The 15,787-nt window shown below is 38.8% G+C and overlaps 1 protein-coding gene across 1 annotated transcript; it reads right to left on the bottom strand.

Annotated features, from left to right (window-relative positions):
* Positions 1-6,994: 6,994 nt before the first annotated feature.
* On the bottom strand, positions 6,995-15,552 carry anp32c.L (acidic nuclear phosphoprotein 32 family member C L homeolog). Its single transcript, NM_001085964.1, is given in 7 exon segments — positions 6,995-7,932; positions 8,868-8,916; positions 9,343-9,416; positions 9,864-10,047; positions 12,374-12,496; positions 12,582-12,731; positions 15,428-15,552. Coding segments are annotated over 7 exon segments (723 nt in total). The 5' UTR covers positions 15,482-15,552; the 3' UTR covers positions 6,995-7,843.
* Positions 15,553-15,787: the final 235 nt, after the last annotated feature.

The following is a 15,787-nucleotide window of genomic DNA, read 5'->3' as shown; positions in this document are numbered from 1 at the left end:
ACAAATTGACTGCATTTTTGTGGGGTAAAAAACAGAAATATATGTTTACCCCCCAAAACCCATATATTTTTGGAAAGTACACATTCTACAGAATCTAAAATGGGTACCCATGCCTTTCTGCTCCAAACTACTGAGTCGCAAGGCTTTCCCACAATTGTCGGTTTTGGTGAGATATCTGAAAATTGCCTCAAAGCTTCAACTTCCCAGCACCATATCACCCATGTGTCATTACGTACTAAGAAAAAGCACCCTAAATATGATTGCCAGGGTTCCTCTGAACATTTTGGTGGCCATTGTTCATAAGTTTACCAAAGTATCTGGCATTTAGAGGCCCCAAAATGAAGTTAGCGCATACAAACAGTCCCGTGGGTAACTTCAGCTAATGAAAGATCAACAAATTGACTGCATTTTTGTGGGGTAAAAAACAGAAATATATGTTTACCCCCCAAAACCCATATATTTTTGGAAAGTACACATTCTACAGAATCTAAAATGGGTACCCATGCCTTTCTGCTCCAAACTACTGAGTCGCAAGGCTTTCCCACAATTGTCGGTTTTGGTGAAATATCTGAAAATTTCCTCAAAGCTTCAACTTCTCAGCACCATATCACCCATGTATCGTTATGCACCAAGAAAAAGCACCCTAAATATGATTGCCAGGGTTCCTCCGAACAGTTTGGTGGCCATTGTTCATAGGTTTACCAAAGTATCTGGCATTTAGAGGCCCCAAAATGAAGTTAGCGCATACAAACAGTCCCGTGGGTAACTTCAGCTAATGAAAAATCAACACATTGACTGCATTTTTGTGGGGTAAAAACACAGAAATATATGTTTACCCCCCAAACCCATACATTTTTGGAAAGTACACATTCTACAGAATCTAAAATGGGTACCCATGCCTTATTGCTCCAAACTACTGAGTCGCAAGGCTTTCTCAAAGTTGTCGGTTTTGGTGAAATATCTGGAAATTGCCTCAAAGCTTCAACTTTCCAGCATCGTATTGTCCATGTATCATTACCAGCATAAAGCATCCTAAATATAAACATATGGGTCTACTAAACAGTTTGATACCCAATGTGCATAGATATACCAAACTATGTGGCGCACAGAGACCCCCAAATGACAATATGTATATACATTTTCACGGCTGACGCTCTGGCTGCTGCAATATGAGCACCTGGAGTGTGTATTATGCAACATTAGACCCCCCTAACAGTACAGAGACCCCAGAAAACCATATATTTTCAGAAAGTACACATTCTGACGAATCCAATATGGGTAAATAAGTGTTTCTACTGCAAACTGCCAAACTGCAAAGCAATGCTGAACATAACGGTTTTTATCAAATTTCTGAAAATCGTCACAAAGCTTGAATTCTACCCCATTATATGCCACACATTTCGTAACGTATCAGCATAAAACATCCTAAATATGAACGCCAGGGGTCTACTGAACACTTTGATGCCCAGTATGCATAGATATAGCAAACTATGTGGCGTACAGAGACCCCCAAATGACAATAGTGTATATACATTTTCACGGCTGACGCGCTGGCTGCTCCAATATAAGCACCTGGTGTGTGTGTTATGCAACATAAGACCCCCCTAACAGTACAGAGACCCCAGAAAACCATATATTTTCAGAAAGTACACATTCTGACGAATCCAATATGGGTAAATAAGTGTTTCTACTGCAAACTGCCAAACTGCAAAGCAATGCTGAACATAACGGTTTTTATCAAATTTCTGAAAATCGTCACAAAGCTTGAATTCTACCCCATTATATGCCACACATTTCGTAACTTATCAGCATAAAACATCCTAAATATGAACGCCAGGGGTCTACTGAACACTTTGATGCCCAATATGCATAGATATACCAAACTATGTGGCACACAGAGACCCCCAAATGACAATAGTGTATATACATTTTCACGGCTGACGCGCTGGCTGCTTCAATTTGAGCACCTGGTGTGTGTATTATGCGACATTAGACCCCCCTAAAAGTACAGAGACCCCAGAAAACCATATATTTTCAGAAAGTACACATTCTGACGAATACAATATGGGTAAATAAATGTTTCTACTGTAAACTGCCAAACTGCAAAGCAATGCTGAACATAACGGTTTTTATGAAATTTCTGAAAATCGTCACAAAGCTTGAATTTTACCCCATTATATGCCCCACATTTCGTAACGTATCAGCATAAAACATCCTAAATATGAACGCCAGGGGTCTACTGAACACTTTGATGCCCAATATGCATAGATATACCAAACTATGTGGCGCACAGAGACCCCCAAATGGATATATAGCAAATAAAATTTACAAGGCAAAACAAAATAAGGCAGTAAAGAGTGAAATGCAAAAAAATCCAATAAAACCACAAAAATCAATGTTTTTTTTCCAGACTAGTGTTATCGGCCGTCAGAATCACAGTTTGAATATTTTAGCTGGGCCAAACAGGTTATACGGCTAGAAACAAGTGAACACAACATACGCAGAGCTGAAAATGCAATAAAATGGCTAAAAATTCAATAAAATGGCTAAAAATGCACCAAAATACCCAAAATTGCAATATAATCACCGAAATAACATAAAAAAGATATTGCACAGTACGGTTAGCGAATACGCTATTTGTAATGGCAATAAAACATTTTTTTCAGCCAAAAAAAGAAACGATGCGATAAGACAAAAAAAAAAAAAGCCACAATGCCATGTATGTGCGTGTGCACAAATGGTAAATTACATGTTATGTGCGCGTGTGTGCGTGTGCACATGTGTGTAAGTGCAGTGAGTGTAAGTGACCCCCCCAATCCCCAAAAATGTATGTGTAAGTGTGTGTAAGTGTGAATCTAAGTGTGTATTACTGTAATAAGTGTGTGTTGGTGTGTTTCTGTGTGTAATTGTTGCACTAACCTGAAAAAATCGCTGGAGACTGTTGCAGGCGATCTGGAAGGGCCTCAGGAAGAGATCTGCGACGTCCTCTGTGTGCCTGTGCTGTGGGGGCGGAGATATCCAGCGCGGTGTAGGCTGCAGCAGCAGGACACGTAAGTTACACGTGCCTGCTGCTGTTTTTGGGCCCCATGGCGATTGCGCCCCAGGGGCCACTCGATCCCCTGCTCTGCTCGTTGCCTAGGGGCAGGGGATCGATGCGGAACGGAGCGAGCGGCTCTAACAGCCGCTCCTCCGCTCCAGAACCCGGAAGTGCTGCAGAACGTAGAATCTACGTTCTGTGGCATTTCAAGTTACTTTTCCACAGAACGTAGATTCTACGTTCTGTGGCACTTAAAGGGTTAAGGTGGGCATATCGGTAAAAGATCTGCTTGTTTGGCAACCTCAACATCTTTACACATATGGCCAGCTAAACTTCACAATTTCATCCTTACTGAGTATTGTATGTAATTCTTTGTGTTTCATGGCCTTAATCTAGCCACTGCCTTCCAGTTAATAATGACGGGGACCTTGGGGGTCAGTAGCAAATTTTCAATTGTTACCCACATATACATCGACTTCAGTATACTTGGCTTCCACAGTGTTCTGGAACTTTGATTCTGAAATGGTAGATGTTGTCTTGGGACACTCGCTTGCCTTTCTGGCTACAGAAGACAGACCTTTCCATTTCCTTCTTCGCAGAGAACAGAAACTGATGTACTCACATAACCTGAAGGAAACTAATGCCAGCTAATCCATTTAGTGATTTAAAGGAGAACTAAACCCTATAAATGAATATGGCTTAATATGTCATATTTTATAGACTTTATTTATTGCACCAGTCTAAAGCAGCAATGATCCAGTATTTCAAACTTGTCACTAGGGGGTCACCATCTTGGAAAATGTCTGTGACACTCACATGCTCAGTGGGCTCTGAGCAGCTGTTGAGAAGCTAAGCTTAGGGACCGTCGCAAATTATCAAGCAGAAAATTAGGTTTGTCTGTAATATAAGCAGATGCTACAAGGCTGATTATTGAATTCTGATGCTAGTTGCACTGATTTCTGTACTGTCATGTAGTAATTATCTTTATTAATTACTTATCAGCCTTATATTGTGACATTTATATTCTGTGTGCTGTATATTGTGAGTGGGTCCCTAAGCTCAGTAAGTGAAAGCAGCACAGAGAATGTGCAGTGAATCAGCAGAAAAGATGGGGAGCTACTAGGGCATCTTTGGAGGCACAGATCTTTACTGCTAAAGGGCTGTAGTTGCCTTGGGCTGGTACAGAAGCTAAATTTCTAGATACTTCTTTAGTTAAGCTTTAGTTCTCCTTGAATGTGTTCTGCTCCTCATTAAGGTTACATCATGGACAACCTCTAGCTTACGTCAACAATACATTGAAGTACCTAGGAGTGTCATCAATATGTTAACACTACCTTCCCACCCCAAGCCGTTTCCAGAGATGCAGATTGTACATAAAAAGGTGAAAATATGGGTTTACGGAAAGCATTTACAGCAGTAAATAGTTTCTTTTAGCATTTCCCTGGTCATGCCTATCCTATACAACTAGACTGGGAAAAACCGAGAAGGATAAGAAAAAAAATCAGACCTAGGTGTATATGGATATCTTGTATTCCATATTTATGCCACTTTACTGTATGTGAACATTCACTAGTGTTGGTTCATGACATGTACCCCCCACCATGCTCCAGGAAAGCATTGCATTCAAACTCTGTGACAAGTCATATCTGAAGGACACAAATTTTTGTGATAAACAAGCTATATCAAGCCAGTGACCATTAAAAGGAGCCATTTGCCTTTAAATTTACTTTGTGTTATGTTGAAAGTTAGATCCAGAGTATTTGCAATTGGTTCTTTATGATTTTTGGTTATTGAGTTATTTAGCAGTTCTCCGGTTTGCAATTTCTGCATTCTGTTTGCTAGGAACCAATTTTCCCCTAGCAACCATGCACAGATTTGAACAAGACTGGAATATGATTTAGAGATGGCCTGAAAAAAAAAAAATGAACAGTAGCAGTAACAAGCAAAGCACTCTTTAGATGGGGTCAGTGACCCACATTTGAAAGATTGAACAAATCAGCACATAATTGCTTACAATTAGCCTTCGACAACATACTAAAAATAAACTCAAGGTCAACCACCCCTTTAACAAGTGGCACATTTGGGAATGTCTCATTCGCTTACAAAACTTAAATACGACAGTGGTGAATTTTGTAGCCGTTTCCAGTAAAGTTAATACAGTTATGGGACCAGTTACCCAGAAATGGAGTTTTCCAGAGAACAGATTTCTGTAATTTGGATCCTCATACCTTATATCTACTATCATTACGTATACCATCATCTAAAATTAAGGGGCAGATTATTAAAGGTTGAAAATAAAGTATTTTTGGTGTCAAAATTAAAATTTTAATCCCCCAAATCTAATGTGAGATGTATCACACCTTGACCATGGAAACTATTCTAATATTCACAACCTAAAACCTGCAGAGTTCATTTACAAGTTACTGGCAAAGGTCTTTCTTGGAGGGAAACTAGTTGAATTTTTTTTTTTTTATTTGAAAATAAAAAACATTTCACAAATTTGGCCTTTGATAAATCTGCCCATAAATACACCCAATAGGCTGGTTTTGCTCCCAATAAGGATTAATCTTAGTTGGGATAAGTACAAGGTACAGATTTATTAACAGAGGAAATTAAATGAGCAATTTGCATGAAATGGCTTCTATTGGAGGTTTGCCTTTACATACCGGTACTTTAGAGCTTTCTGGATAACAGGTTTCCAAAAACTGATCCCTTACCTGTACAAAATCATTTAAGTGTCCCACATTTAAGCATTGGTTTATGCACAATTACAGATAGGTGTCTCCATGACAAGTATTTGTGAGAATGGAACACTTTTTTTTACAGCAATGCACAAGGTAATCTGTTGGATCCAAATCTAGGCAGCCTGTAAGAGTCAACTTACTCCTCCCTTTATCCTAATATGGTTAAACACAACCTTTTTCCTTGTAGGCTTACTGGCATATACCAGGTTTGACAGTGATCGCAGTTGATTTTAATGCATTGAACTTAAAATTCATTAAAAAAAAAATTAAACATTGTTTACATCTCATTCGCATAGCGTTTACCAACACTATTCCCAAGTCAGCTCTTTGCTTTGCATTTCTTTATCACGCGTTTACAGTTGAGGGTTGTGCAAAACCAGGCTGATCACCCATCATTGCTTGCCTTTAGCCAAAAAACGCAAAAGCTCAGGTGCCTACAGATGAATGCATCTGAGAAGGAAGCCTTCCCATACTGTAAAAACGCAGCAGTAATAGAGGCATAACATGCATTAAATAAACCCTTCGATTGCCAAAAACATGCGTTACATTGTGGGCAAGCAAAGCAGTCTGCCACATAGCATACCCATTTGCAGGTTTAAAGTTATGCTACTGGAAAGAGGTCATCCCTAAGCACTCTTCACCTGGCAACACCAGAAAAGTGTTAAATTGGAAATGCACAAGAGGAAAAATTCTTTAAGTGATGTAAACCTTAACTTATTTCTCTGCTTCAGTTAAGCAGCTTGTTTGCCTAAACTTTTCAGATATCAAAAATCATGGAGGCACATATGTAATAAACATGCATACAGACTACACTGAAGATTTTTATTAAAAAGACAATAGACAAGTTGTAAAATATTTACACAGCCAGCACAAGATCCCCTTATAAAACAGCAAGAGAACCCAGTCTCTTGAATGGCTTTAGCCCTTCTCCTTTTCTCCAATTTGAACCAGTTTGGGAACCTACACTTTAAAAAAAAATATGCATGGGGGAAAAAAAAAAAAAAAAAAAAAGCTTTTGCACAAGGACTTTAATACTAGAAGTAATTTGTATATGTTAAAAGGGTCTATAACATTAAGCACCCCATGCACAAATATTGCACATTAGCATAGTATATTTAAAAAATACACCGCTTACATTTTGCTGCAATACTGAATTAAAATTAAGCAAATTCTAGCTCATTGCAAGCCCCAATGAGAAGAAAAAAAAAGGAACCCATATATAAAAATCCCAAAATATTTTATTAAAAGGCTTTTTCAAGTTATGCAACAACTAAATACAAAACAAATTGTGGGAGATGATTTTAATGGGTCATAAAGGGTTTCCTTTTTGTTGTTTAGCCAGAAGAAGCCCCTCCTCACCCCCAAGACAACAACCATATTTGCAGCATTAAGCATTTGGTGTGGCAAGTTAAAGGAAAAGTTAGCAAACTTGTAGTTTCTACTGGATTCAGGTCATATGCATCTGTTTTGCAATTATATACATGTAAACAGCAAGCACGGGGGGGGGAATAAGCATCAGTGTGGGAACAAAATATAAGTTTGACAGGTCCTGCAAATTTGGTCATCAGCACTACTTATTGCCAACATACGCATAATTCATGTAGTTACATGACTGGTAAATACAACAGGACACTATTAAGGCATACTAAATCAACATGGCGATGTAGGAGTGGGAGGGAGGACTTGTCTTTGGAATCACTCAAACCTATACACCCATGCACCATTCACAGATCAGAGGAACCAAAGAACTTTCACAGAAAATTCCACGGTTTAAAACAAAAACCACAAACCTGGAGTCCGAATTCGCAAATAGCCCCAGACGGCCATCTTTTTTTTAAATAAAGCGCCAAACAAAAGAAACATCACTCAGACCAGCACAGAAATTACATCTCATATCGCAACCTTAGAACATCTACACACAAGAAAAAAAATATATATATATAAACAGGGCAACTAACAGCGGTATGCACAGTAACCCACAGGCTGACACAGCCAAAGGTACATATGTACACTGGTGGCCACCCCACACAGTCCATAAGAGAGATCCAGTAGTTTTTGGGTCTTATTCATCATCCTCATCGTCTTCTTCTTCTTCTTCTTCTTCACCTTCATCACTCAAGTCCCTTTTCCTCTTTTCACCCTGGGGTACATCTATAAGATATGGAGAAAAAAAAAAAAAAAGTTTAAGCTTTGATATAGTTGTGTGAAAGGTAATCTTCCGGACCCATTTTTGTTTTAGAACATTAACTACATCTAGCATGAGCTTACTTCAAATGCAAGAGGAAGTATTTCCTCTTGCCTGCAACTGAAAAATGCAGTCTTGAGTGTCAGGATTACTGAACCCAAAACACTTTTTTATTCTAGCACTAGATCTCAACTGGCCATTCATAAGCACAAAAATTCTATTCATAACTCCAATAAACGAGACCCAATTAAGATTAGAATGTCACAATTTAATGGTGAATCACTTTCAAGTGTTATGGAGACCTTTTATAGTAAACTTTGATTAACCTTAAAGAGTCAGTGTAACAGTTTTTTATACTAATTTAATGAAACTGTGCCTAAGACTAAATATAAAGACTAGCCGGCAGTTTCAGCTTTTCCTAAAGTTAGGCTATACATTTTGAAACACAAGTTAAAGGGGTGGTTCAAATTTAAGTTTAACTTAGTATGCTATACAATGGCCAATTCTAAGAAACTTTTTTTTTTTCAGTTGGGCTACATTTTTTTTTCCTTCGAATTTTTCTATTGCTTGCCTTCTTCTGACTCTTTCCAGCTTTCATAAGGGGTCAAAAGGTTGATACTTTCTATTGCTCTTTCTATTCAGGCCTTTTCCTGTTCATATTTCATTCCATTATTCAAATTACCCTAGCAACCAGACTGCTGAAATTGTAGACTGGACAGCCATTTAATAAAAAGCAAAACTCCCAACCACAAATAAGTGAAACTCAATTGCAAATCTCAGAATCGCTCTACACCATACTTAAAATTCATTTAAAGATGAACAACCCCTTTAATGCAATTTAACAACCATTGAGAAACATCAGCATGTACCCATGACGCACAAAACATAAAATGCAACTTACCCTCATCATCTTCATCCTCTTCCTCTCCATCCTCCTCCTCTTCACCTTCCTGCAAATACATCACAATCTCACTAAAAGGTCACCATTATACAAACAATTTGGCAGATTTTACAGTCTGCAAGTTTAAGGATTAGGTTTAAGAGCCATTGTCACGAGGCATTCCTTGCAAGGGGGGGGGAGAAGAGACTAACCCACTTCCTCTTAGATGGGTGAATTTCAACTTTCATTTATAAATTTACTATAGGCTTACGTAACAGGTGCTACTAATAGACTACAATTAGCTTTTTTGTTTTTAAGCCATGGAGGGTACATAAAGCCTGTTTGGTGAACAAAACCCCTTTGAGCCATTATCTCGTGTAACGAGCATTATGGGGGTTTCCAGTGACGTTGGAAGAAGTCCACTTACCCAGGGGTTCAACTGCACAGTTTAATCAATGGGCAAAAGCATACTTGAATTTATTAAAAAGGAGTTTACCTCATCTTCATCCTCATCATCAAGCTCATCTTCAAATTCTTCTTCTTCATCATCTTCTTCATCCTCCTCACCATCTACAACATAGAAGACACACTGAAACAATTGCTCTAAGAACATGGAGCCAACACTGTACAGCCCATATACTTTCCAGTATGTCATGGTTTCAGGCATATGGATTGTTATTTCAGAGAGTTGGCACCCCACAAAAGAGGAAGTTCACCAATTAAGTTACTGAATTTTAGTAGTGAGGGGCCTGGCCACACTGAACTTTAAACACAATATCTGCATCATACTTCACAGGCAGGGTTTAATCTTGGGTAAAACCAAAGAATCGTGACAAACCAAGATCTGCTTTGTTCTTGAACAGCAATAGCACACTGTGCCACTTACTTGCCAGTGCAACATACCCAGTCACAGAATAAAGACATCACAAGCCCTGTGATGCATTAAGATATCAGGACAGAAAGACACAAATAAGCTAGTAACCAAACAGATTACAGTATTAAGAATAGTATACTCACCCTCTCCATTTTCCTCTAAATCTTCAGCCTCTGGATCAGAATCTGGAGCCTCCTGGTCATCTGCATCAAAACCATCTAAAAAGGTAAGCTTAGGGAGAAGTTCAAAAACACTCTCCCTGTAGTTGTTTAGCATGGTCACCTCACAGTTAAAGAGGTCCAGACTCATGAGATGAGGTAGTTTCTTCTGCAAAAAAAAAAAAAAAAAAAAAAAAAAAAAAATTATATATTTATATATATATATATATATATATATATATATATATATATATATATATATATATATATATATATATATATATATATATATATATATATATATATATATATATATATATATATATATATATATATATATATATATATATATATATATATATATATATATATATATATATATAATATCAAAACAGGGGGGTTGTGGGAGCACTAAAGGCTTTAGAGTATATATAAGTATAATAAATGCTATTGCATATGTACCCAAAACAGGGGTTATTTTGTTACAAAGTTATGATCATAAAATTGATAAGCCACCATATCACGTCAAGGTAAACCCCGAATGGCAGTCCCTAACTTGTTTTATATTTTATGTGCATTTTAGCATTACCTGTAATCAATGTCCGTTGAACGCTGTTTTTTCACTAAGGGCTAAATCCTCCCCAGCCAGCAATCAGGTTTTTAAAGGAGAGATATTCCCAAAACAAACGCCCAATTTTAAAAGCATAGGATCACCACTAGTTTAAAGGGGGGGTAACAAAATAACCCCTATTTGGGTACATATGCAATAGCATTTATTATACTTATATATATACTTTAAAGCCTTTAGAGTGCTCCCACAACCCCCCTGTTTTGATATTGTATATTTAGCCAGGAGCTGTGGCATAGCTTCAGTGGTTGTAGCACCCCATACCCCCCCTTTAAACTAGTGGTGTTCCTATGCTTTTAAAATTGGGCGTTTGTTTTGGGAATATCTCTCCTTTAAAAGCCTGATTGCTGGCTGGGGAGGATTTAGCCCTCAGTGAAAAAACAGCGTTCAACGGACATTGATTACAGGTAATGCTAAAATGCACATAAAATATAAAACAAGTTAGGGACCGCCATTCGGGTTTTACCTTGACGTGGTATGGTGGCTTATCAATTTTATGATCATAACTTTGTAACAAAATAACCCCTATTTGGGTACATATGCAATAGCATTTATTATACTTATATATATACTTTAAAGCCTTTAGAGTGCTCCCACAACCCCCCTGTTTTGATATTTTATATTTAGCCAGGAGCTGTGGCATAGCTTCAGTGGTTGTAGCACCCCATACCCCCCCCTTTAAACTTGTGGTGTTCCTATGCTTTTAAAATTGGGCGTTTGTTTTGGGAATATCTCTCCTTTAAAAGCCTGATTGCTGGCTGGGGAGGATTTAGCCCTCAGTGAAAAAACAGCGTTCAACGGACATTGATTACAGGTAATGCTAAAATGCACATAAAATATAAAACAAGTTAGGGACCGCCATTCGGGGTTTACCTTGACGTGGTATGGTGGCTTATCAATTTTATGATCATAACTTTGTAACAAAATAACCCCTATTTGGGTACATATGCAATAGCATTTATTATACTTATATATATACTTTAAAGCCTTTAGAGTGCTCCCACAACCCCCGTTTTGATAAAAATATATATATATATATATATATATATATATATATATATATATATATATATATATATATATATATATATATATATATATATATATATATATATATATATAATAAGTTTTGCACTACATTAAAGGAGAAGGAAAGGCTAAAATGAAGTAAGCTTCATCAGAAGTGTATATATAAATACACCAGTAAACCCATCAATGTAATGCTGAGTGCTCAGTCAAAAGAAGCACAGCCTCTCTTTACTTCTATTAGGCTTCTGTATCAGACTTCCTGTTTTCATCTTAAAACGCCAGAGTTCGGCTTCAGCATGCTCAGTTTGCTCCTCTCTCCCACTCCCTTTTTCCCCTCCCACCTTTAATCTGAGCCCAGAGCTATGAGTGAGCACAGAGACTCAGGCAGGAAGTGAGGTCACACCAAGCTAATATGGCAGCTGCTATCCTAAATAAAGAGCTTCTAGAGCAGTTTATTCAGGTATGGTAAATAATTCTGCAGAATCAATATAGTGTTATAGCATGCACTATTGTGGTTATTATATATTGGCAATAAACGGCTTCGGTAGCTTTCCTTCTACTTTAACGTCACTCCATGCACTAACAGCCAATGAGACATCCAATCACGGCAAGGATCAGAGAGCCTCGTGACAGGCAGTTCTAAAATCTTCTCATAAACCATAGATGTATATTAGGTAGCATTGTACCTCTTATATGGGAATGTGTGGGGGGGGGGGAAGAAAGTGCCAATTAGTGTTAAACTACAACTTAACTGGAAAAAGGCACATTGGTTGTAGCCAGCCCATGTTTTTCCCAAAAGAAACAAAATTCAGATCAGCACAGAGGAGAGAATACTCACAAGTGGCTCTAGGGTATTTATCTCTTTTATCTTGTTCCCACTGAGGTTCAGGTGTGTCAAATTTGGGGTCCGTTCTGCCAGTACCTCTAATCCTCCAGAGATTCGATTGTCACTGAGTTCCAGCTGAAAAAGAGATTGGGTTGTCCGTTTGTTTTATTTAAAGAACTTTGACGAACAACAAAATGGAATTCTAAAAATTGGAATATACCTTTTTCAACTTGGGGAGCTTTGGCAAGTTAGCTACAGATAATAAGTTGACATTTATCATGCTGAGAAACTCCAGGCTTTCAAACTCTGAGGTCAGTCCAATAATTTTGCCATCGTCTGAACGGCAGTTATCTAGAACCAATTCTTTAGCCTGTAGAGAAAAGATACCATGTTATCACAAGCCAATTCCTATGCTATACTTACTATATCTCTACCAAACTGCACTTAAATGACCAGGAACAACAAATGTTTTAATACATACTCCCCCCCCCCCCAGAAAGGCTTAGGAGCTGTAGGTTATGGATACCAAGCTGACTTCTGTTTCAGCACACAGAGAAATTCACGCTGCCACCACCTATGCTGCACTTTGAAAGTCAAATTCAAGCTAAATTTTAGAAGAAAAAAAAAAAAAAAAAAAAATCTATGGGAAGTATGCCTACCATATTAAAGTGGTTTTAATGGGAATTAAACGCCAAAAAAAGTGTTGCTGTTACCTTTAACATCCCAGACCATTTGAATGCCATAAGAATAAAATGTATTAATCAACAGCTCAAAGATTGCACTTTAATTACTAGCTGCAAGACTGAAATGGACACCTTTATTTTAGCAAACCATGCAGTTGAAAAGTCACTTGCTGGAATAATTTCTGGGGGGGTGAAAAAAAGGGGTGTCTCGCCTTCCTACGGAAATAACAGACATCAGCACATTTCACAATGCGGAATGTATGTTCAGGTCAGGCTGCATGAAAATCACAGTGGACATAAGTGGTTTAAGACAAATTCACCCAGTAGTTTGTTGAACACTTCACACCCAGTTGCTGAGAACTGCAACTAGCCAGTTATGCGACAGGGTGTAACAATGAAGTCAGGCCTGTTTAAGGAGATTCCTTATACAGCATTAACAAGCCTTCTAGGAAATACATGCAATGTGCCTCCCAACCGTACCAGGGTTGCAGGAGTTAAGGGAAAGAGTTCAGTCATGCACAGCAACAGAACTCTTCCGGTTATGGGTGTTGTAAGGCCTCCTTCTTAAACACCGTATTTCTGTTGCAAGCGGAAATCCTTACCATACTTGTAACAGTGTCCAACTAGCAATTACATGGCAGTTTTTTTTTTTTTTTAAAAAAAGGGCAGCTTTATACGGATTACATAAGGTTAAAATGTTCAATGAGCCCATTTCTGACCATGAACTCCTTTTTGGAGCTATATATTTCATAAGGATATGACCCTTTCAAACGAAGGCACATGTATTGGTTGGAATTAGACTATTTGGCAATTAAGTTGTATCTATCTATAATACACAAAAGCCATGAATATCTTGTAAAGTATATCCCATATCAGTTATAAAAGGTGAATTCTGATGTCATTTCTGTCTCGTGACTCACTGAAATTTGTGTATTATAATAAATTAGTGATGTCATCTGTTATAAACAGTGACTAGTGATGTCAATTTGATCACAAGACTCGCTAAAACCTGTGTATTACAATAAATTAAATACCCCTTGTTGAAAAATGAGGATATTAAAAATAACCTCAGAGTTCCATGACCTGTATAAAAGCACTGCCTTTGGCCTTGTGCTTTTATATGGTCATGGAACTCTGTGGTGACTTATAATAATATCCTTATATTTTACAATAGGGGGTACTTTAGTCACTATATAACTAGCATCTACTGACACAGCTTCTATAAACTAAATACACATTCTATTTGGTGTTCAGATGCAAGAAATAAGTGCAACGTCTGTTGAAAACCTAGGCTTCTCTTTAGAATGGACCAGCAACAACTATGAGTCGAGGAATTTACTACACCCCATAGTGGCAAAAACAAGTCCCAATGCAGATGAAGCAAGTTATACCAGGACATACCAATACCGCACGAGGGGGGGGGTTACTGTATACAGTGTGCCAACTATTCAGTCCAAACAAAGTACTGTAGGGACAATACAACTCCGCGGACATTATAGATGTGACTTTACACAATGCTATGGCTTTTTTAGCGCAACCGTTCAGAGGCGGCCATTGGTACGAAACTTTGAACCTCGTTAGCGCCATTGACGAGAGAAAAAAAAAAACGCGGAGGAACGCGTTTTAACTGAACTTTTCAACATTACTGATAAGGCCTGCCCCCGCTCCTTCCGCGTGTTGCTAATGCGGACTAACAGCTGGTTGTTGGTGGTGACAGTCACGCAGGCTCACCAAAGAGAAGCCATTCACTGAAACATGACGGGGAAAGCTAGCCCGTGCCACGCCATAATAATAAGGGAGGGGGGGCTTTATTTGGAGAGTTCCACGAGCGAAAAGTTCGGTTTCACTGTAGCCTCCTCCACCAGAAACGTGTGCTTAACAAGGCGGGAAGAGGCAGACACTCGCGGCATTATTCCTCTAACGAGGAGAGTCTGTGTCTCCTCTAACGCGGGTTCAACCGCATTCATGGCCCAGTAGCATTTGGAGCAAGTTCTACATTTAATGGAGAGCCGAGAGGGTGGGGAACCACTGTAGCCACGTGTTTGCTAGACAGTAATGGCTCCTCTCTATCCGTTACAACACTAGTATCCGGCCTGGCTGCTTTTAAACAAACACAGCTCTCTGCAGTCCACCAAACGCATCACACCCCTACAAACTGCCGCTTATCGTGCAATAACATCGACAAGAAGAGCACAGGGCAGCCATCATTGGTTGGATTATACTAGCCACGTGTCCGAACCCCCCACTCATGCCCGATCCCTTTCTTAGCTCACTCTGTACAGGCACACAACACAAGCGCTGGGACTAGCTCCGAACTAAAGGGCATACAGCATTACTAATAACTCCCACACAAAAGTCTTTTAAGGCGCCAGGTTGTACTCACGTCAGCCGCTTTCCGATTCCTGAGCTCCAGCATCAATCTCTTTTTCATGTCCATGTTGTGAGGGGAAGAAAAAAGTTAAAGGGACACAGTAAAGACCCCCAAAGAGATCTAAGGATAGAAAAAAATGAAGCAATGATTTAGCGTGAGGGGTTGTCCGTTCCTCTTTATATAGAACGGCGCCAAAGAAACAAAGGAGGGGTTTGGTTATAGGGAGGGGGAAATGGGGGCGTTCTACTGCCCCCCACTGGCGGGATCAGGTTACTGTACAATGGCTGCCCTTCCGTACTACATCGAATGCTTCAGCGCTGCTTATCAGAGCGACGGCAGACACAAATACTCTTATGCGTTTTCATGGTTACT

Source organism: Xenopus laevis, chromosome 1L, assembly GCF_017654675.1.
Source record: "Xenopus laevis strain J_2021 chromosome 1L, Xenopus_laevis_v10.1, whole genome shotgun sequence".
Lineage (NCBI taxonomy): Eukaryota > Metazoa > Chordata > Amphibia > Anura > Pipidae > Xenopus > Xenopus laevis.
Note: the sequence above shows the minus strand (reverse complement) of the source record. Positions and strands in the feature narration are given on the sequence as shown.